The sequence below is a fragment of the Panthera leo genome, chromosome C1 (assembly GCF_018350215.1).
Source record: "Panthera leo isolate Ple1 chromosome C1, P.leo_Ple1_pat1.1, whole genome shotgun sequence".
Lineage (NCBI taxonomy): Eukaryota > Metazoa > Chordata > Mammalia > Carnivora > Felidae > Panthera > Panthera leo.
Genome location: NC_056686.1, coordinates 50,813,248 through 50,833,277, shown reverse-complemented (window position 1 = coordinate 50,833,277; position 20,030 = coordinate 50,813,248). Strand labels below are relative to the sequence as shown.

The 20,030-nt window shown below is 38.1% G+C and overlaps 2 protein-coding genes and 1 long non-coding RNA gene across 12 annotated transcripts in view; 2 read left to right on the top strand and 1 right to left on the bottom strand.

Annotated features, from left to right (window-relative positions):
• The window catches only part of DOCK7 (dedicator of cytokinesis 7), a 229,138-nt gene extending 225,696 nt beyond the window's left edge, over nt 1–3,442 (top strand). For all 8 annotated transcript variants that reach the window (XM_042951975.1, XM_042951973.1, XM_042951972.1 and 5 more), the window contains one exon: nt 2,987–3,442. In XM_042951975.1, coding sequence (XP_042807909.1) covers nt 2,987–3,029 — 43 coding nt within the window. In that variant the 3' untranslated portion in view covers nt 3,030–3,442. The remainder of the gene's footprint in view (nt 1–2,986) is intronic.
• Nucleotides 3,443–5,363: 1,921 nt separating this feature from the next.
• LOC122227461 lies at nt 5,364–15,145 on the top strand. Its single transcript, XR_006206067.1, has 2 exons — nt 5,364–5,443; nt 14,971–15,145. It is a non-coding gene; the product is annotated as an uncharacterized LOC122227461 (long non-coding RNA).
• USP1 (ubiquitin specific peptidase 1) lies at nt 5,578–18,598 on the bottom strand. Of its 3 annotated transcripts, none has more exons than XM_042951977.1 (9): nt 18,399–18,598; nt 15,061–15,299; nt 13,241–13,361; nt 12,384–12,488; nt 11,682–11,842; nt 9,824–10,515; nt 8,963–9,133; nt 8,088–8,289; nt 5,578–7,076 (listed from the first exon to the last, which is right to left on the bottom strand). In XM_042951977.1, the coding sequence occupies exons 2-9, from the start codon at nt 15,228–15,230 to the stop codon at nt 6,344–6,346; spliced, it is 2,355 nt and encodes a 784-aa protein (XP_042807911.1). In that variant the 5' UTR covers nt 15,231–15,299; nt 18,399–18,598; the 3' UTR covers nt 5,578–6,343. The 3 variants fall into 3 exon arrangements, with proteins under 3 accessions (XP_042807911.1, XP_042807912.1, XP_042807910.1); XM_042951978.1 differs by lacking the exon at nt 18,399–18,598 and adding an exon at nt 17,522–18,177 and having other exon boundaries at nt 10,151–10,515; XM_042951976.1 differs by lacking the exon at nt 18,399–18,598 and adding an exon at nt 17,522–18,174.
• Nucleotides 18,599–20,030: the final 1,432 nt, after the last annotated feature.

Here is a 20,030-nt window from a genome sequence, read left to right as displayed (position 1 = left end):
GGTTTCAGATATTGTCTCTTGAGACCTAACAAGTTAAAGTAGCCTATTGTGAATAACCCTCTTAATAGAAGTCAGTTCTGTAATTTGAGAATAATAAAGTTGTGTTAGGCACACATACTAACCAAGATACAACATCTAAGTCTGACCTCCTAAGACTATTTCTTTTAAAGTCCTGTTACACTTTGTTATTTTCATGGGAGAATTAAGTAGAATGTACCAGGAACTGGGTAATTAATTTTCCTCAGCCCTAACAGTAAATAGTATACAGTATGTTCTTCTAGGTTATATTAGAACTGGTGACCTGGGGCACCTGGGTGGCTCAGCTGGTTAAGCATCTGACTTCAGCTCAGGTCATGATCTCATGGTTCATGAGTTCGAGCCCCGTGTCAGGCTCTGTGCTGACAGTTCAGAGCCTGGAGCCTACTTCAGATTCTGTCTCTCTGTCTCTGCCCTCACCCGCTCATGCTCTCTCTCTCTCTCTCTCTCAAAAATAAATTTAAAAAATTATCTTTAAGACAGGTGACCCCATGGAATATTGAGAGGGTTTCAGTATTTTTCTCCACAAATTGTGACAAATAAAATAATACCTACCTTTAAGAGGTTGTTAATGGAAATTAAATTTTAGGCATGTAGTGCTTTAACATTTTACTTTTTTAGCACCTGAATTCTGGACATGGCATGTTAACTGCCCTTGTTTTGCCTTTTGAAATCCAAATATACATACAACTATTGAATTATTGTGGCATCAATACTTGACCACCCTTTTCTTTGAACTGATAACAGTAAAGCTCTTAAACTGTACTTAGTTAATATCTGGAAGGCCTCTGAAGTTGCTTATGTGAAAACAGTGTTTTGGTATAAATACATACAGCTAAGTCAAACTAGCTATTTGATCATCTGGGAATTTGTCCCTGTTCTTCAGTGATCCAATATATTTTTACATCTAGACCTCTGGAAAAAAAAAAAAAAATCAAAGAATGTCTACTAAGTGCCTGCATGTCATGTCCCCGACATGGAGCATTGTTGTAGCTCTACAATAACAGAGGAAGACGGGGCGGGGGGGGGGGGGGGGGGGGGGTCTTTTTAAAGTTTTTATTTATTTGACAGAGAGAGAGAGAAAGAAAGCATGGGAGGGTCGGGGAGGGGATGGGGGACAGAGGATCCAAAGCCGGCCTTCTTTAAAATCCTATCTCTGGCAAAATATATTTTGCATCCACCATCTTATACTGATCTGTTTCCTCTTGAAATTCTTAGTGGGAAGCAGCACCAGTCCCCTTTACTTTGTGCTCCCCCCATCCCCCATCTTTTTGGAATTGTTGCCTTCTTGTTGCCTCGACCCACGTCAACTATTATTAAACTCCTCCGTCTAAGGTCCTGGGAAGAGAGTGCTGGGTCCCTCACATAGTCATGCTGTTTGCTAAGGCTAGTCTTGCTTTCTTCAAATCTGTAGCCCATTTCAGTGGAAACATTGTGTCCTTTCTATCTGAAGGAGCTTTCCCCTTCACACCATAATCCTGAGTTTTGCCTTCCTCTGCCATCTATTATGGTCAGTCCCCCAAGCTTTTTTAAATGTTTGCAGGCAGTTTTGCCGGGGGGGGGGGGGGGGGGGGGGACGCTTTTTGGGGATGCTGCTGTGGTGAGCAGTGTCTAGCTTTCAAGACTGCTATTTTCCACAGAACCAAACAACCAAGCTTTGAGATTCAAAGCTGAACATGATCTTTTTGTACCTGCCCTCTTCTTTCATGGAGATCATAAGCCTCAGGGTAAACCCTGATGGCAGGAAGGATAAACAAAAGAAACCAGTTTCAGATAAAATACATTAAGAGGTATTGAAGAATATTCTCTTCACTCTTAATTTCTTCAGAACTTAGAAAATAGCATTTCCATAGAACTTGAATTTATTTTGCTGATTAACAGAATCTGGAACATTATTGTGCAGTAGGCTTAAAAGATATTAAGATAGTGGTTCCCAAAGTGTGATCTAGAACACAAAGAAGGGGGTGGGTTCCTGAGATGCTTTGAGGTTCCTAAATCAAAACTAATTTCATATTAGTAACAAATACTTTTTTCACTCTCATTCTTTCATGAGTATAGTGGAGTTTTCCAGAGACTACATGCAATGTGATATTGTAAAAGATTGAATGCAGAAGCAGATATGAAAATCTAGCCTTTTAATAAGCCAGACATTAGAAGAATGCCATTCTTCTAACATTCTTACGTTATTTTTAATAAACAATGCTATTTATAGTAGCATGTAATGGGTTATCTTGTAAAGTAATAATTTAAAATTTTCTTAATTTTAATTTCTAATACGGTAAATATCAATTTAGAACCCACATAAACAACCCTCGATTTTTAAGTGTAAAGACCTAAAACCCAGAAGTTTAAGAACCACTGAATTCTTGGAATTTAACATTTTAAATAAGAAACACCTGCCCTTTTTCCCTTTTAATAATCCCAAATCTTTTTCTGAAATCTCTCCCATTAGTTCCCGTCTTATCACAATATCTAATACACTTATTGGAAAAACGAATAAAGATCAGTGGATTTGGCAAAGTGGTTACTATAATATACTTTGTAGCGGTGTTTATAAATTAGAATATATAAGGCAGAATGTATAGGATGAACACATAACTTGAACGTTAACTTTGATGACAAGGGCACCTGGATGGCTCAGTCAGTTAAGTGTCTGACTTCGGCTCAGGTCTTAGGGTTGGTGGGCTGGAACCCCAGACAGCTCGAAGCCTGGAGACGGCTTCGGATTCTGTGTCTCTCTCTCTCTCCCTCCCTCACTTGTGCTGTCTCTCTCAAAAATAAACATTAAAAAAAAAAAAAAAAAAAAAAAAAAGACCTTGGCCAAAAAAAACATTTTTAAGTTTTGGATGATAAAACTTTGAGGTAACTCTGGCAGAAAGAAGTACCGTAAAGCATATTTTAAAGGAATATACGAAAATCGTTTACTTGTATCCCTTCATTTTCTCTCCAGAGATTCCTTCAGTCGGATGAGCCTGCGCAAAATGGATCTTTGAAATAAATGCACTTGTCTTACTCATTTGAAAAGAGCCATGTATTCAACATTGAGTGTGGAAAGAAGTTAAGACCTATTGAAAGACAAGACTTGGGACTTGGAAATTCTAGCATTAATTTACTACTCATTGAAGAATGCAGTGGCCAAAACATTATCAAATGTAGATCACTGAAGTTTGAGAATCATGGCCATGGTTTCTCATGTTCTGGTAATATGCTGTTATCTTTTTTTAAAGACTCAAAAGTAATGACTCACTATACATTTACTATTATTTATACCATAGCTAATGTTAAATTTATTTACTTTAAGTTTGTATTTTTTAATTTATATTACCATTTATAGATTCATTTTGGAACCATTTTAAATGTAGTAATGCTTATTTTAAAGGTACTATTAAATATGTGAACGTTTACACTAATTTTACTGAGACTTCAAAAATTTTTGTTGACAAAAGCAGAGAATCTTGAGTTGATACAAGAACTTGTTCCAAAACTAGCAAAGTAAAAATGAAATGAAATTGACCTTTTATAGGCCAAAGAGCCCCAAGTTAAATAAATGGATGGGTAGAGACAGATATTGATAAGTGGTTTGTGAAATTTTAAAACTGGTTTCTAAGTTATTTTCCATTTAGATACTCAAAAAAGGGATTTAGAACAAATTGCAGAAATAAGTTTCTCTGATGAAACTTTTGTCTATAAATAATGATTAAAAACTGGGATAGCTGCTACCAGTGACAGTAAATCTTTAATCCTCAAATCTGATAGAAGTATGCACTTCATGACTCTCAGCAATTAACATGGAAGATTCCTGTGTTTCAGATAAACAAGCTGGTCTTTTCATAAGTCTAGTGAGCTATACTGGTAAGTCAGAAATCTGCTTTAAAGCTGTCTTAGATCACCATAAAAATGACAGAGAGCTAGTGTTTGATTTTAATCTACCAGAGGAATGAGAAGTTATATTTTTTAACACTTGTATAGATTTTACGAAGTATATGTAAAAAGTAAAATTAGCAGTTTTAGTTAAATTAAGAACTAATTTAAAATATAGGACATGAAAAACTAGGCAAAAATTTTTTTGGAGAATATTTATTTTCAATTACTTGCCAGGTTTATCCAAGAAACTACCGATTAACGATTTTCTGAGGAGTGTTTTGAACGATGTGTTTTTCTTTGTGTCGTTATATATCTTACAGAAAGACATTTTAAATCTATCCCTTTGATCCATAGACCATTGACATGAATCACTTAAAAACTGATCAAATACAGTGCCTTTATTCTTTAGTTGATGTTGAAACAAGATCTCAAAAAATGTCTACTTCTCCTGAGAGCATAGGAGATGGTTGACATCCTTCCTCCAGTTTACCTTTATAACTGGCAATATTATGTCACATTCATCTTGTCTACACCAATTCAAAGCCTGAATCACAAAAAGATTTTTCAGGTGAGTCAACAGTGTTGGACCAAAAGGGTTGTGAACTAAAGGAGTCAGAAAGGCATAACCTCAGAAATAAATTTGAGGACAGAGGATCCACATGCACAATAAGTAAAGCCCAGGAGTCAAGAATGGAAATTCGTTAAAACTAAGGTAACAAATACTCTCATCTTTAGGGCAAGGGACGGGGAAGGTATACATAAGGGAAAGAATATTAAATAACCTGTAGGTCATTTCTCATTAAGTTATATTATGGAAGAGTTTAAAGTGTTTCACATGAATCTCAGTGACAGTATCAAGAACCCTAAAATTCCTATGATTTAACTGTCATGCAACACTATTTTCTGATTGAAGAAGAGACTTCCTCCGAGAACACTGATACGATACTGAACACATCCCAACCCTCCATATACTTCAGTTTTCTTAAAACGTTCTCATATCAAGAACTCGTACCAGTAGTTCTTAACATTAACTGTCTCTGGAGTGTGAGAGGCCCAGGCTCTGTCCTAGAAACTACTCTATCAGAAGCTTATGAGTAGTGTTCAGGGGTGTTTCTTTTAAAAAGTTCCATTTGTGATTCTGAATGTAGAGTGAGGGGAGAACCATGACTTTTTGTAACACACCATCTTGTGGAAGAATGTTGAGACATGATTTAACTGTGACTAATTTATTGGTACTTGAAAAGGGGGTATCAAAGTGTTATTCTAATAGTATTTGTGTATTTTTTAGAATGGTTTTTAATGTCTTAGCAAGTCATAAGGTAACTGATCATTTGCCAATTTAATATACATTTAACATGAAAATTTAACCACATTTTTGTGTGTGCCCAAAGCCTCATCTTACGGATTCCATAAAGTATGTCTACTTTAAAGGGCAACCAAGAATGCAACAGTTTTTACTATAAACCTCTTTTAAGTATGACAACTTGGATGGACTAAGTTTCTCCTATTTGAAAAATCTCTTCACCTCCAACTATTATTAAAGGTAATTATGCATGTTTATTCTCTTCTAGGTATGTGTGTATATATACACACATATATTATACGTACATATTCTCAAGAGAACGCCACTATATTATAGCAAAAAATATGCAAAACAAATATGAGCAGTTGTACATGTAGTTGTTAAGCAGTTTAAATTTTATTGACCTCCCAGTTTTTAAAAAAAGTTAAATTTAAGGTCACACACCTCTAAATTTGATATACTATATACAGATCGTGCAGAATATGACTATGAAGAGATACAAATTAGTCCATGCCCAAAAAGATTTACTAGAATACAGAATCATTTTCATAAATACATATAAAATTCTTCTCAAGATAGAAGGGGGATTGGCTGTCCAGGTTTTCTGAGACACTTTTCAAAGTGATTCAAGGCACAAAATGTACACTACTGTGAATACACACATACTCCAGACTTTGTGCCTCTAAATACAGCCCATTAAAGATCTGGCTTCATGACTTAAAAAACTAAAGGTACTGAAATGAGATTCTTCTTCTTAGCTGGAAACCCACAGGACCTATAAACATCATATAGATAATTACTCCAAAATATGGAGATACAAATACAAGCACTTTATTTTAAAAAGCAAACACAAAAGATAGGTGTGAATTCAAAAGTGTTTAAATGCTTCCATTTGGATAATTCAATTAAGAACCTATACAAGTTTGTTCCCAGAAGCTAATGCATCACTAGTCTCTACTATGGGAAATGAATTCTAAAAATTAACATGGTTTTCAGTAATTCAAATTTCACTATTTATATAAAAACTTTAGAGAGACCAATAATATCCAATAGCTTCAAAAGATAAGCTAGACTCTTTGATGTAATCAACTTTACCAGCTTTTGTCCAGGTCTGTTTAATATATACATAAGGAAAATACTCTATAATTTCTTATAAAATAGCAAGTAAGGAGTAGATGTAGGAGATGTAGAAGGAGAAAGAGAATTCAGAAAGTCCTTCTCTTCAGTAACTTTCACTTCAGAATCATCAAAAAGTAACCACTTTCCCTCATACTCCTTTAAACTTTGCACTACATATGAAATTTTGTTCTCAAATCCACTAAAGTTAAGGCCTGCTTGGTCACTGGATTCCTTGTTTGTATCAAATTCATGAGTCCCATTAGTACTGTTAGTCTCAGAATTTCTGTTTTCAGCAAATGCTGTATTGGCAACTTTATCAGGATTAGATGCTTTGTTGTATAGCTCATAATCTGCTTTGCTCTTTTGTCCTCCAAGAAGTCCAATAGCTTCTACATTTTTTTTGTTCAGAACTTTGCTTGGCTGTGTATTTCCACTGACTCTAATTGACATTTCTTCATCATAATTTTCAACCACATCCCTTGCTTCCTCCTCATTCAATGGTTCTGGTTTACCTATTTCACACATTTGGTCAATCACAAAATTTCCCTTATCTAGTTCTAAACTGTTAAGGTCAGTGACTTTAACAGAAGCAGTGTAATGCCCACTACTGATGGTAATGCCACTGTGCATCACAACTGCAAATAACCCATAGCTGTCGTTGGTTGGCTTTGTGCTCCATTCTTCTAGTGACAGTTTAAGAGGTGTCAGTAAAGGAGTGTTGATCTTGGAAAGTCCACCACCATAGCAATCAAACCTTTGGAAGGAAAAAAGAAAAAGTTTTCTGCAATTCCACTTTACACATTCAGTTTGACATCCAAATGTGAAACCAAGTAGAAGTCTGAATGAATCCTTAATGTTTAGTGCACACAAGAAATACTGAAGTAAGTGCTAATATTCAGCAGTTTCTATGAAGAATATATGGCATGCTCCCTTTTATTTACTTTCCTAATTTTTTAAAACTTAATGTTTATTTATGAGATAGCACCAGAGGGAGGGGCAGAGAGAGAGGGAGACAGAGTCCCTGTCAACATGGGGCTCAAACTCACAAACTGTGAACTCACGACATGAGCCAAAATCAAGAGTCAGATGCATAACTTAACCGACTGGGCCACCAAGGTGCCCCTTTAACTTTCCTAATTTTGTACAATGAGAAAGCCAGTGTTTTAAATGCCATTTAACTTCAAAATCCTTTAGAGAGTAATTTTAATGTGACAGCCATCTCTACCAAGATTTGGGGAATAAAAATAAACAGCAAAGAAAAAATCCACTGAAAGAAAACACTGTATGTCTTCTTCTGTAATAATAAAGTGTGTAGAGAGCTACTGGAGGCTCCCGTGCTAACTTCAAACGATTCGTTAATATGGGACGGAATAAAATCTACAATGACATGTATACATGTCACAAAGATACTTGAATTTTCTTCAAAGACTAGTTTGATTCTTGGCTTACCTTAAATATAATTTTGCCTTTTTCACCCCTCAAAAAACCTTGATGTATACAAGATCTGTTTCCTGCTTTAATCACTTCAACTTGAAACTGTATCTAGTAAGGAACGAAGATTAAAAGATATGGGAAGAACCCTAGACTATGTATTCATACCAAAAGGATTTATATTGATGCATTTTTACAAGTAAACTTAATAACAAACTTTTCTAAGGTTATCTTTATATTATGCTATTACACTATTTTGTTACTATTATAGTATTTTGAACAAAACTTATAGCAGCTCATTTTTTTTCATATAGCTTTTATTTATAATACTCACTCCAAGCCACTAGCAGCAAAGCACTTCAAATGAATAGTTATAACTTCAGGCATTTTGTCAAACAAAAGACTTCGTTCGGCTTCAGTATAATGATGGCAATTTTCACAGAAATATTTATCTTCTCCTACAATCCTCTCCACTGAAGCAAACTGTGAAATTGCCCATCTCAGGGTCTTCATTTCTGTTTTTGGCTCTGGAGAAACTACATAAGAGAATCCTTTCACTCACAAATGAAAAACCTCTCAGACATTTAAAAATTAAACAAGTTCCATGTTCAAAATTAGCATGCAATTTCATTTGACTAATCCTTCCCAAACAATAAAGACATTTTAGTTTCAGAAACTTAAGTTTATCATCCTCAACAGGACACATATCTTTTAAATACTTATACTTGGCTGGTCAAATACAAAGTATTTAGGTGACAGGGCCAGCAAAATGATGATAACCTAGTCTCTGATTCAATGTTAAGACAGACTTTTTAGTTTACACTTTAATGGCTAACTTCCGATATCTGAACAAGCCAGTCTCATGATCACCTCCCATAACGTTTCCCTACTTCTTGTCCTTTTATACTAGACAAAACACTGGCTCAAATATTGTGAACAAAAATATCCTCTGTAGCTCTAAGACTGAGATATCTAAAACTTAATAAAGCATTTCACTTCCCATTATAACATACTCTACACATCAAAATAAAGATACCATAATCTTCTAAATGTTAATTCTTAACAAGTGAATCTATATGAGCAGAAAGATTTTATTATACCAGAGACACTATTTTTTTTCCCAGTAATTATACAAGCTATTATTAGACTGTGTTTTGTTGATGAAAACTACTTATTCTATCATCCATACAAGACTCCAATTTTGCTTACTTTCAGAACTCTCCTCTACTTTGGAAAGCTCATCTTCTTGTACTGGCACACTGATGTCCTGAAAATCTTCTCTTCTTTCTGTTAAACTTTCACATTCTAAGCAACGAGTCCTTAATACCAGCTGACCTTGAAATAATTTCTCTACTAGCTCAAAACCAATTTGCTCTGCACCTAAAACAAAAATAGGAAAAATTTTCAGCTCAGCGTAGCCCAAATAACCAATATTGTTTCAAGTGTATCATGAATAAAAAGCTGACTTTTAGATCTAAACTTTCTTATTAACATTAAGAGGTGTCTTATTCATGATACATAAATTCCCTGTAAAGATCGTTTTGAAGATGAATTACTGTGGTCTCTAAAAAGGGAAGTCACAATTTTGTCACCTTAAGTCCCTTCCCAAAGAAACTCCTATAGAAACAACCCCAAAATAAGTATGACACTTTTGGTAAAAACCATTAACCACATCAATACTACACATTTTCTCTGAGAGTTGGACACAATTAGGTAGCTATGCAGTTCAACTACAGTAGAACTACTTAGTTCTCTAAAATTGTATTTCATTAAATGCAATTTCTTTCATGAGTTTATTGTCTAGTACTACAGAGGGGGTAAAATAATTCTCTTTCCATTAAAATGTATGGAATTCCCCTCATTTATAAACCATAAATTAACATTACCTTAAGATTAGTGAGATTTATACACACACATCTGAGCACAGTGGTTAAAACACCACACAGTTCACAGTGTTAAAGTTTTCTTACAACTTGAACCACATTTATCTTGTTCATGTATCTAAGAGAACACTGCAGTTCTGCAGCTGTTAATCCTACCTATCAATGTCTAAGAATAAATTATACTGACCTTTGTTTATGGGCTTAACTTCATTAACATTAACGGACTTAACATTATTCCCTGGAGATTCAAGTTCACAACCATTAGTTGTGCTTTCATTTTCACACTTCCCCAAGTCCTCTTCAAGATCATATTCATTTTCTTTCGACTGTCCTTTGGATCCCTGGTTTGTTGTTATTTTCCCCAGACTACAGAATTTAGAAAGAATGCTGGGTTGCTTAGTTGCAGGCTTTAACCAATTTATTTTAACTCTTGATTTCTTTTGTGAGGGTCTTGAACTTTCATTTTCAGAAACATACTTGGGGATTATTTTAGAAGGAATCTCTAATGTATCACCTGTAGCTTTCCTTTTTGATCTGGTTTGTCTCTGGTTCTCTTCCAGTGACTGGTGTTCCTTAGAGGCTTTAATTTTTTTCTTTATGTTACCAAATTCAATGTCATTTTTTCTTTTCCCATTTCCTTTTGTGAGTTTTTCTTTATAGTCTTCAGAATGCCTCATACTGTCCATCTCTGTGGTGTTAATACCACTCATTTCCTCCTTCTGATGAGGTTTTTCTTCTACCTTAGTAGATAATTCTACCACATTTTTTACTTCTTCTTTTTTTAGGAGTTGGCATGTTTCTTGAATGTTTCCCAAAATACACTGTAATACTTCCTGTGCATCATGCTGTAGATATCCTTCATACATAGGGTTGAGTTCCCTATAAATAAAAATTTCCATTTCATCTATTCTAGTTTTCAAGATAGAATATAAAAAACACATCCTTTCTATAGAGAAATTAATTCATTTACAGGGGTATCAAATTATTTTAAAAACCTGAAAACATTTATTCAACTAATTTGAAACTTCTTACCTAAACTTGTAATTAAAAATAAAAACAAATTTTACCTCATATTCATTATCACAAATACTAGTAACAGCTAGTATTTGTATAGTTTACCATGTACCAGGGTTTATTCAAGATGCTTTTTATATTAGATGTAGAACATAATTCTCACAATAACCCTATAAGGTAAGTACTGTATCACCATGATTTTACAGATAAGGTAGCTTGCCCAAGGTCAAAGAGATGCAAAGCCAGGATTCAAACCTGCTGTTGGCCACCATGCTATATTGCCCATTAACAAACGTATAACAATTACACCTAGGTCTATTTTTTTTTTACTGTTAAGTAATCTCTACACCCAATGTGGGGCTTGAACTCACAACTCTGAGATCAAGAGTCACGTGCTCTACCAACTAAGCCAGGCACCCCTCACCTAGGTCTATTCTTTAAAAAGTTACTTAGTTTTAAGATTTACCCTGTAACATTAGGTAAGGCTATTTATATATTGGACAATGTTTCATTTAAGACAATACAAAAAAAATCTAATCCAGTGACCTAATAGTTATGCAAACACATACAACAAAACTGGAATATTTGGTATTCATAGTTCTTATGCATAATATATTTTGACTAAAAACCTACAATTCCTAGTCTGAAATCTCTTAGGACCAAATCTGAGAATTCACTAATTTTCAGATTAAAAAAATACATATGGCATGTAATAAATTTATTTTAACCCAAGGGGCAGTATCCCATAATTAAACATATTACTATTCCTATTTAAAAATGTGAGTATTCACATTATAAATAAAAATGAACAAAGACTATTAATAGCCTCATACCAATTCACATCTAATGAATTTAGTACCAAACTTACAAAAAGATTTCTAATTTCCAGAGCCTCTGGGATACCAGTGAGTATAGGATCTGTAGTTTCTATTTTCCTGGCCCTTCACTCCCCCTATTTGTTCCCATATCACTCTCCCCCAAAGAAAGCAGTAAGCTACTAAGTTGGAATCCTAAAATTATAGGCACAATACCTGAGTGTGTTAAGCAGTCGCCTTGGCTGAGTAGCAAGTTCATCAGTGTATTTCTCTGGATTTAAGAGAAAGCTAGCCTGAAGCTGTTCAACTGAAATGATCAAGGACTGTAAACTGCATATGAGTTCATAACTTGCCAAAGAATCTTCTTTACAATTTCCCTGTCAAGAAAACACACAAACCATTATTTTTATTTATGAACAAATTAAGTACCTTCCCCTTTTCTTGTGTTTCACTAGACAATACTAGCTTTGCTAAATTTAATTTCATTCTAACACTAATTCTATAGAGGTATACAAACTTTAAACAATTTTGAGTTTTTGATTATTTTCAATTACAGGGAAGATAATGGTTTTCTGACTGTGTAAATCAAAGGTTGTGAGTGAATTTGAAAACACAATATATAAATAACAGGAGACACAAGGGCATGATAAACTGTGACTGTGATATACAATGTTTATTGGTAAGCAATAAATTAGAGGGCAAGAGAAGACACTGTAAAAGATGATAACCTAGTTAGCTAACCTACAAGAATGGAAAAATTGCCTTTCTTAAAAACACAGGATACTAAGAAATTCCATTTCAGAGAACTAGTCTGTTATCCTCCTCCCAAATCCTGTGTTTCTATTACTTTTTAATTTCTAAGCAAGTTAATTTCCATTACTTTACTTTTTATATATTTTCTGTTCTTTTATTTTTTACCTTATCTTTTTGATTGGCTTCATCTTTCAGGGCTTCTTTCTTCCTTGAAATAATGTTAAATAAGTGCTTCACTCCAGATTTAAAACCAGGACAAAAATATAATACCTATAAAAAGTAAGACTGTCTGAGTGTTTACTGAACAAACAACAATGTAACTAAAACCATTAAAGTACTATGTTTTTTGTAGAGCATTTTAAAAATTTTTTCAAAATTTTTATTTGAGAGAGAGCGTGCGAAAAGGGAAGGAGGGACAGAAGGAAACATAGAATCTGAGCTGTCAGCACAGACCCTGACGTGGGGCTTGAACTCAAGAACCGCAAGATCATGACCTGAGCCAAAGTCAGACAACCGACTGAGCCACCCAGGCACCCCTGTAGAGCATTTTTAAATGTGCATTAGTTAAAATTCTGAAATTAATACTGTGTCAAAAATTGTTTTATATTTCATCATAGTAGCTCACTGTCTTCCCTCACTGGCAGCAAAGCAGTGAGCCCAGGCACATATTGCTAGGATGTAGGGTTCTAAGAGTACAATATAAAACAGAGTTCCAAAGGTTAAAATACACATCACCATAGTACTAGGAATAAGGCAGAAAAACCAAGGATTTGTCATCTTCCAGTTAACCAATGTCAATTCAATTTTGCTAGCCCAATTTTATTTAATATATTACTTTCTCTTACCCCAAAGGAAGCTGGTAACATGCAATTTAGAATCATTACTTTAGTCCATTCTAGTTCATTTACAGTCAAAGACCATATGGACAATTAAAATACTCCACTCTGAAATTCTCAAACATTAAATGTTACATCATGCTTTGCCTACTAAAGCTTTATTATGTAGCAAAATCCTCAACTTACCTGAAGTATACTATTAAGATAACAAGTATTGCCAAGATTATTCAGTCCCACAAATGGTAACAAGTTTTCTCTCTTCTCACAGTTTATAGGTGAGGACTGTGCTGCAGGAACAACTTGATCACTATAAAATATAAGCAGAGAGAGGTATTATGAAGTATAGTATCTTAAAGAAACAAAGTGGAACGAACACTTCCTTAGATATAGTCTTTTCCCAAAAATTGTATGAACTGAGATATGGATTTTATTCAGGTGACACTTTTCTAAGAAATCTATACAGGTGCAAAAATTGCTACATACTCAGAATAAAAGTTTTATAAACACTTTAAAACCATTATACACAACAAGCCTCAATTCCATCCTGAGCTATTAATCCCATTTTAGAGAGTAGAAAATTGAGGGACTGGTACTGTGATTAGTTAAACCTACATAATTTTTAAAAGTAGTCTAACTCTGGGGCGCCTGGGTGGCGCAGTCGGTTAAGCGTCCGACTTCAGCCAGGTCATGATCTCGCGGTCCGTGAGTTCGAGCCCCGCGTCAGGCTCTGGGCTGATGGCTCGGAGCCTGGAGCCTGTTTCCGATTCTGTGTCTCCCTCTCTCTCTGCCCCTCCCCCGTTCATGCTCTGTCTCTCTCTGTCCCAAAAATAAATAAATAAATAAAATAAATAAAAAATAAAAAAAATAAAAGTAGTCTAACTCTGAACAGAAACCTGGAAATAAGCTATGACAATATCTAGGAGAGGATGCACCACCTAAGAGGTCAGGTTCTGGTAAAAGGAAAGAGTAGATAAAGAGAATTACACAGTTGTCCTTCACTTTAAAACGAATTGTTCAAGTTATTCTTTTACCTTATTTTAACAAATAGTAGGTCCTCACAGAATTTTTATTTTATAGCAGCTAGCTACTACCCTGGCACCTCAAAGTGTTTATAGGCATGAATGCTGGTAAACATAAGGTTCACATCTCCTAAACTGATTACTGGGAAATATTAGGAAATTACACATGGGACCAAACCCATTTTAGTCATATAGCAGTGTACCTATTTGTTGAATAGCAAGCTAGTATAGACTCTAATTACAACTATACGTAAGCATTCCATTTTGTTCAGATTTCAATCACTAAAGGATTTGCACCAAAAGATTTATTTTTATCTTATTGGCAACTACATGCCAATAGGTTTGATAATTCATACACTAGGTTGTCAAGTCTTCTGAACCAAAAAAAAAAAAAAAAAAACACCCCAAATCACGTTATTTCTTTACCCTTACACAGAATGTGTTACATTACAAATAAGTTTAAATTGAAAAATAATTTTAGCCAACAAATATTTCTCCAAGTCAATCTAACTGGCTGACCATCAATGTTAACGGGTTAACATTATGGATGTGATCCTGTGCTGAGCCAGCCAGTTTTGCTGTTTCTAAAATTTTTTTTAACATTTATTTTTGAGAGACAGAGACAGAGCATGAATGGGGAAGGAGCAGAGAGAGAGGGAGACACAGAATCTAAAGCAGGCTCCAGGCTCTGAGCTGTCAGCACAGAGCCCGACACACGGGGCTCGAACTCGTGCACTATGCACTGTGAGATCATGACCTGAGCTGAAGTCAGATGCCTAACCGACTGAGCCACCCAGGCGCCCCCCCCCCCTTTTTTTGGACGATTATTTACAGTTTTGCTGTTTCTACTATACACTGCTAGGTTTGTCTCACTGCTGTGTGTTTTTGCCTCCATAGACTATCAGATCAGAATGGAGGTATCAAAGTTCACTGCTTCTTCACTGATACGGAATTTTAAAAGTACCAAGATATACTTAAGATACATACATTTCAGATCCTCTATATTCAGAAGCTTTTTCTTCATTTTCTTGAGAATCTGTGAAATCCAAGGCTCTCTTAGTTTCCTTTTTCTGAAAAAACTTCAAGGAAAGTCTATTTTTTTTGGATGGGCTACCTTTTGAAAGCCCATTACTTTCACTAGGTATGACACCAGGCATTTTCTCTTCAAATCCCAAGGAGTTGACAAGAATTAACTTATACAAGGATGTTGTAATCACCAATCATATCTGTTAATCACAGAAAAGGTTTCATTATTTTCAATTATCAGCTGTAGGCAGTAAGATCATTAAATTTTGAAAATTACCAAGGAATGGTACCAATTAGATCTTCACATTTGAAAACCCAATGCTTGATCAATAACAGGCACTCAATGTTTATTGCTTAAACGAAGGAGCTTGTCATTTGTCCTTAGCTTTCTTAAACAAAAATATCAGATACTGAACTTTTATTATTTATTAGCCTACGAGATTAAGGGTCACACCACAAAATACCCCCATTTGAGTAGACCTACGGTAAAGCAGTATTGACTAAGAAGTTAATTTTTATTTTAATTTATTCATTCGGAAAACATTGAGCAACAACCATCTCTAATTCTAAAGCACGAGGTAAAAAAGAAAGGGATGAATGGGAAATTAAGAGTGCTGGAAGTGAAGGAGTCCTCCCTCCAAAGCCTTTTCTAGTTATTAATATGAATACATGAAATAGTCTCTAAAAAAGCTTATATAAAATGTAACTTGCACAAGTCACTATGTTGTACACCAGAAACTAATGTAACATTGTGTGTCAACTGTACTCCAATAAAAAAATATAATTTGGATACAAGCAAAGGCATAGATCTGGTTTTCAATTATACCTAAAAATTTGAGTGAAAAGTAATAAAAGATGTAAAGTTGAGAAAATGGTGCAAAGAACTGCTGCACTTTGTGCTACCAAACTGTTACTGACTAGACACAATATACTGATTTTCCAAAACTTCTTTTAAACTGTAAATTTTGTTAAATGCTCCCTTGAGTAGAAAAAAAGATTTTACCTTTTTAAAACTTTTTTCACTGTTAAATCTTTTGGATGAAAACCCCCCCAGCAGTATTTGTGGTATTTATTTTATACACACGTCCTATTTTCTTAAGATATCGGGGGGAGGGGGGAGGGAATTATCTGGGGTATTAGAGCACAAAACCTCAGCAATGATTGCAATACAGACACAGTAATAGGATGAACAGAGAAACTAACAAAATTCAAACTCCATCTTTACTAACAAGCATTTCACTCCACTGTCTCTGATCTGGGAATTCGCAACATTGAACTCGGTTGTGAAACCACACTTTTGAGACTCAACTCAGGAGTAACTGCAAAGTTGACCAATTTCCCCATCCCCCTCCCTAACTCAATTTACCCTCCTAGCCACTTACTGCTACTGATGGAAAGCTATCACGAACGACAAACCAGCCTACGCGAAGTTGTCAGGGATCTCTAAGCATTAATGATTCTCGTAAAAGATTTTTCCTGGGAGCCAATTCTTATAAATGATGTAAAGTGGATTCTCTAAGACACCGAGTAGTAACCGGACTTAAATAAGTAGAAGAAAAAACGACCAAGCAGTTGAAATAACGGATAGATCCTAAGCAATTAAACCCTCCTGGCTCCCTCAAATCACTAACCATTTAACGTTGCTGAAAATACCACATTTTTACCAGATGCCGTATCTTACACCATTTCTCACTCCTGGCTTTATTACTGGAAAAACTAAAACGTTTCTCCTAGAAGTCTAAATCAAATGTCACAGAAAACACAATAAAGCGAACATTAGATACTCTTGAACAAATGACAATATGAACATTCAGTCCCACTAGTTTCAAGTTCTTCCCTTTATAAGACGACAGCACTCAATGCCAGTTTTTCACGAAAAACGTAAAACAAGGATAACATCCTCGACAAAGGCTTAAAAACACGTGGCTTTCTAAATACTTCTGGAAAAATTAAGTTACAGTGCGCGATAAAATTTAGCAATTCCCGACACCGGACAACGTGAGTGAAAACATGCTCTCCCTACGCCGCACCTCTAGGAACGAAAAGTGAAAAGGCGAGGCTGTGCTGCCGTCCGTGCCGGTCAGACACAGCCCTGGGTCCTGCGGGAGGCTGGCCGGTGGCGACTCCGGCCCGCACCGCAGCTCCGGGCCCCTCGCCCGCGGAATCGGCCTATTGACGCCCAGCCCGCACCTGCCTCCCCGTATCCCCGCGGCGGCAGGAGGGGCGCCCCTCCCTGCCACCGGTGCCCAGAGAGCTCGACTGGCAGCTCCGCAAGGGCGCAGCAGCGAAGCGGTCCCGGCGTCTCCCCCCCCCACACCCCCCCGCGGATCCGACGCCGGGGTCCTAGGGCGACCCCCTTGGGGGCCGGCCGAACTTGTCTCGGCGCCCAGGCACCGGCCTCTCCTCCCCAGGCCCTCCTTACCTGGTCATGGCCCAAAGCACGGTCCGCGGCGGTGACGCCCCGAGTCCAGCCGGGATGTATGTGGGTGCGACAGGTGAGCCCCTGCCCCGAGCCCGCGGGGGCCCCGACCCAAGGAAAAGCTGCCCGGATTGCCCTCCCCGCAGGGGAGTGACCATTCGCTCTCAAGAGCGGGAACCCGGGCTGCCGCTCGGTCCTGCCCTGCGCCGGCACCAACTACATCCCCGGAGCGGCGCCCGCCCCCGCCCTCCCCCGCCCCGGGATGGCGAGGCGCGCCAGAAGTAGTCCCGCTCGCCAAGCGCCTGAACCGCTAGGGTCTTTCCCACTCCACCACCGAGGGGAACTTGGCGCGTTTTCCTCAGTCTCAGGACCCCCGTGTTTTAGCCTCCGCCCGCGCCAGCACTGCGATTGGAGGTGGCGTCCTTCGAAAGTGCCAGTTCTAGTCTCCACGCTGCAGGGACGCGAAAGGCAAGAGCCGCCTCGCGACCGCCACTCGCCCCCCTGCCACGCACGGGGTCCGGAACCAGCTGGAACGGTAGTTTTCCCAAGATCCTAACGGGTTCTGCAGTTTCAAACAGCGCAGGCAGCGTCAGGGGCAGCTCGCGCGGGTCCTCGCTGAGGGCGCGCGCTAGGTGCTGGAGGCCTGGCTGGCGGGCTCGAGCCTCACACCCTTTTTTTTTTTTTTTTTTTTTTTTTTTTTAACCATTCGTGCGCGCGAGTTGAGGAAAGGCGTACGGGTCGGGAGACGGGACAGAGAGAAGATGGGACGGACTCCTTCCTCGGGAAGACGACGCTAGGTGCTCAAATCCACCAATCTGCGATGAGCAATCCCCCAAACCTTGTCTCCCACCACCACGCTGAAGGAGCCAATCAGAAGTACCTAGACAAAAGCAAGTGGGTGGGCGGAGGAAGTCCAGCCAATACCAAAAAGAAGACAGGAGGACTCCACCAATCATTGCTGGATATGCAGAGTACCCTTCAGGAGCGGTCCACTCCTTCCGCTCTCATTGGCGTTCGAGTGCGCGCTTTCGCTGCCGACTGTTAAATCTCGCTCCGCGTTTTGTGAATCCTTGACGGTGGGACGCCTCCGCGGGTGCGGTTTCCGGAGTGAGGCCCTCACAATAAGTCCCGCCCCCCTTTCTTGCGTACACATTTGGGCGGGGTTACTAGGGAGACTAGTTTCGGAAAATGGCTGACCGGTGTGCTTGGTGCTCGGTGCCTGGGCTTTCTCATCGGAATCGCAGCCCCAGCCCCAGGACCATCCAATAGAAACCAGCGCTGTCGTGGATAACAGCGTATTCTCAACCGTATACGGTAGCGCTGAGGCTCCTTCCTCAGCCCTTCCACGCCTCATTTTCTCCCGTTGACTCCTTTCCCTTCCCGGCCAGACAAGGAAACGAAAAGAGCACTTTAAGGCCCAGCTCCGGCTGCGGGTGCTGGAAAGTGTTTCTGCGCGAGCCCTTACTTGGGGCTCAAATGCGGCGAGCCAGGCCTTACCTGATTTTTGCTTCCTTTTGTTAGTATGCTTACCTTAGTGAGGTGACCTCGCAAAGCAAGTTAAGCAGAATAAGTTCAGTTCAAATGCATTTAATCAAGCTGGTTTTTAGGTGCCTACCAAGTTGCAAGGCATTTTTCAAGGCGCTACGGACACGGCGTGAATGAAATGCATTCCCTGCTCGAAAGGAGCTTTACATTCTAGAGAGGGGCAGAAGTTAAAATGATAGGACATAATGAGTGGTAGAGAAAGGAGATAGAGAGTGGACAGTTTTAGATACGAGTCTGGAAAGACCTCTTTGAGTTGACATTTGAGCTGAATGAAAGTGGAGTGAGCCTTGGAGGAATCTCAGGGAAGAATGGTTCAGGCAGAGAACAAGTTTTTAAAAGTCCAAGCTTCATATGCATATACTGGAAAGAAGCAAGTAGGCTAGGGTATTTAGAGCAAAATGAGCCTAGATGTGATGACTGTGGGAAATGAGAGTAGTGACATCTGCAGGGCTCTGATTAAGCAGGGTAAGGAGATGGAATTCATTCGATGGTTTTGAACTGGGCAGTGGCATAATTTGTAAAGTGGCTGCTTATGGTGGATAGATTGTTGACCTTCAAACATGCAAGCAGGAAAGTTAGCTAGGAGGCTATTTCAGACTTCCAGGAAATAAATTATTTGGCTTGCAATAAGGTGGCAGTAGAAATGTTAAGAACTGGTAGGATTCTGGATGTATTTGGGGTTTTGTTTTTTTATCCTGAGAGAGATTCAGCAGGGGGAGAGGGGGAGAGAGAGAGAATCCCAAGCAGGCCCTGTGCCACCAGCACAGAGCTGGATGCAGGACTCCATCCCAGGAACCACAAGATCATGACCTGAGCCAAAAGCAACGGTCAGATGCCCAATTGATTGAGCCATCCAGGCTCCCCAGTTCAGAATATATTTTGAAGTAGAGTGAACAGGATCCCTTGATAGATTGTAACAAAAAAGAGACAAAAATGACCAGGATTATTTTTTCCCCAAAGCAACTGG

What these genes read in the sequence shown, in the direction of transcription:
- USP1 (XM_042951977.1), bottom strand. Translation starts at nt 15,230, where the DNA reads ATGCCTGGTGTCATACCTAGTGAAAGTAATGGGCTTTCAAAAGGTAGC. An exon ending in GAATATAGAGGATCTGAAAT is followed by an intron (nt 13,362 to 15,060) that starts GTATGTATCTTA and finishes TATATTTTATAG; the next exon opens with TGATCAAGTTGTTCCTGCAG. An exon ending in AGTAGAGGAGAGTTCTGAAA is followed by an intron (nt 8,290 to 8,962) that starts GTAAGCAAAATT and finishes TCTCTTATGTAG; the next exon opens with TTTCTCCAGAGCCAAAAACA.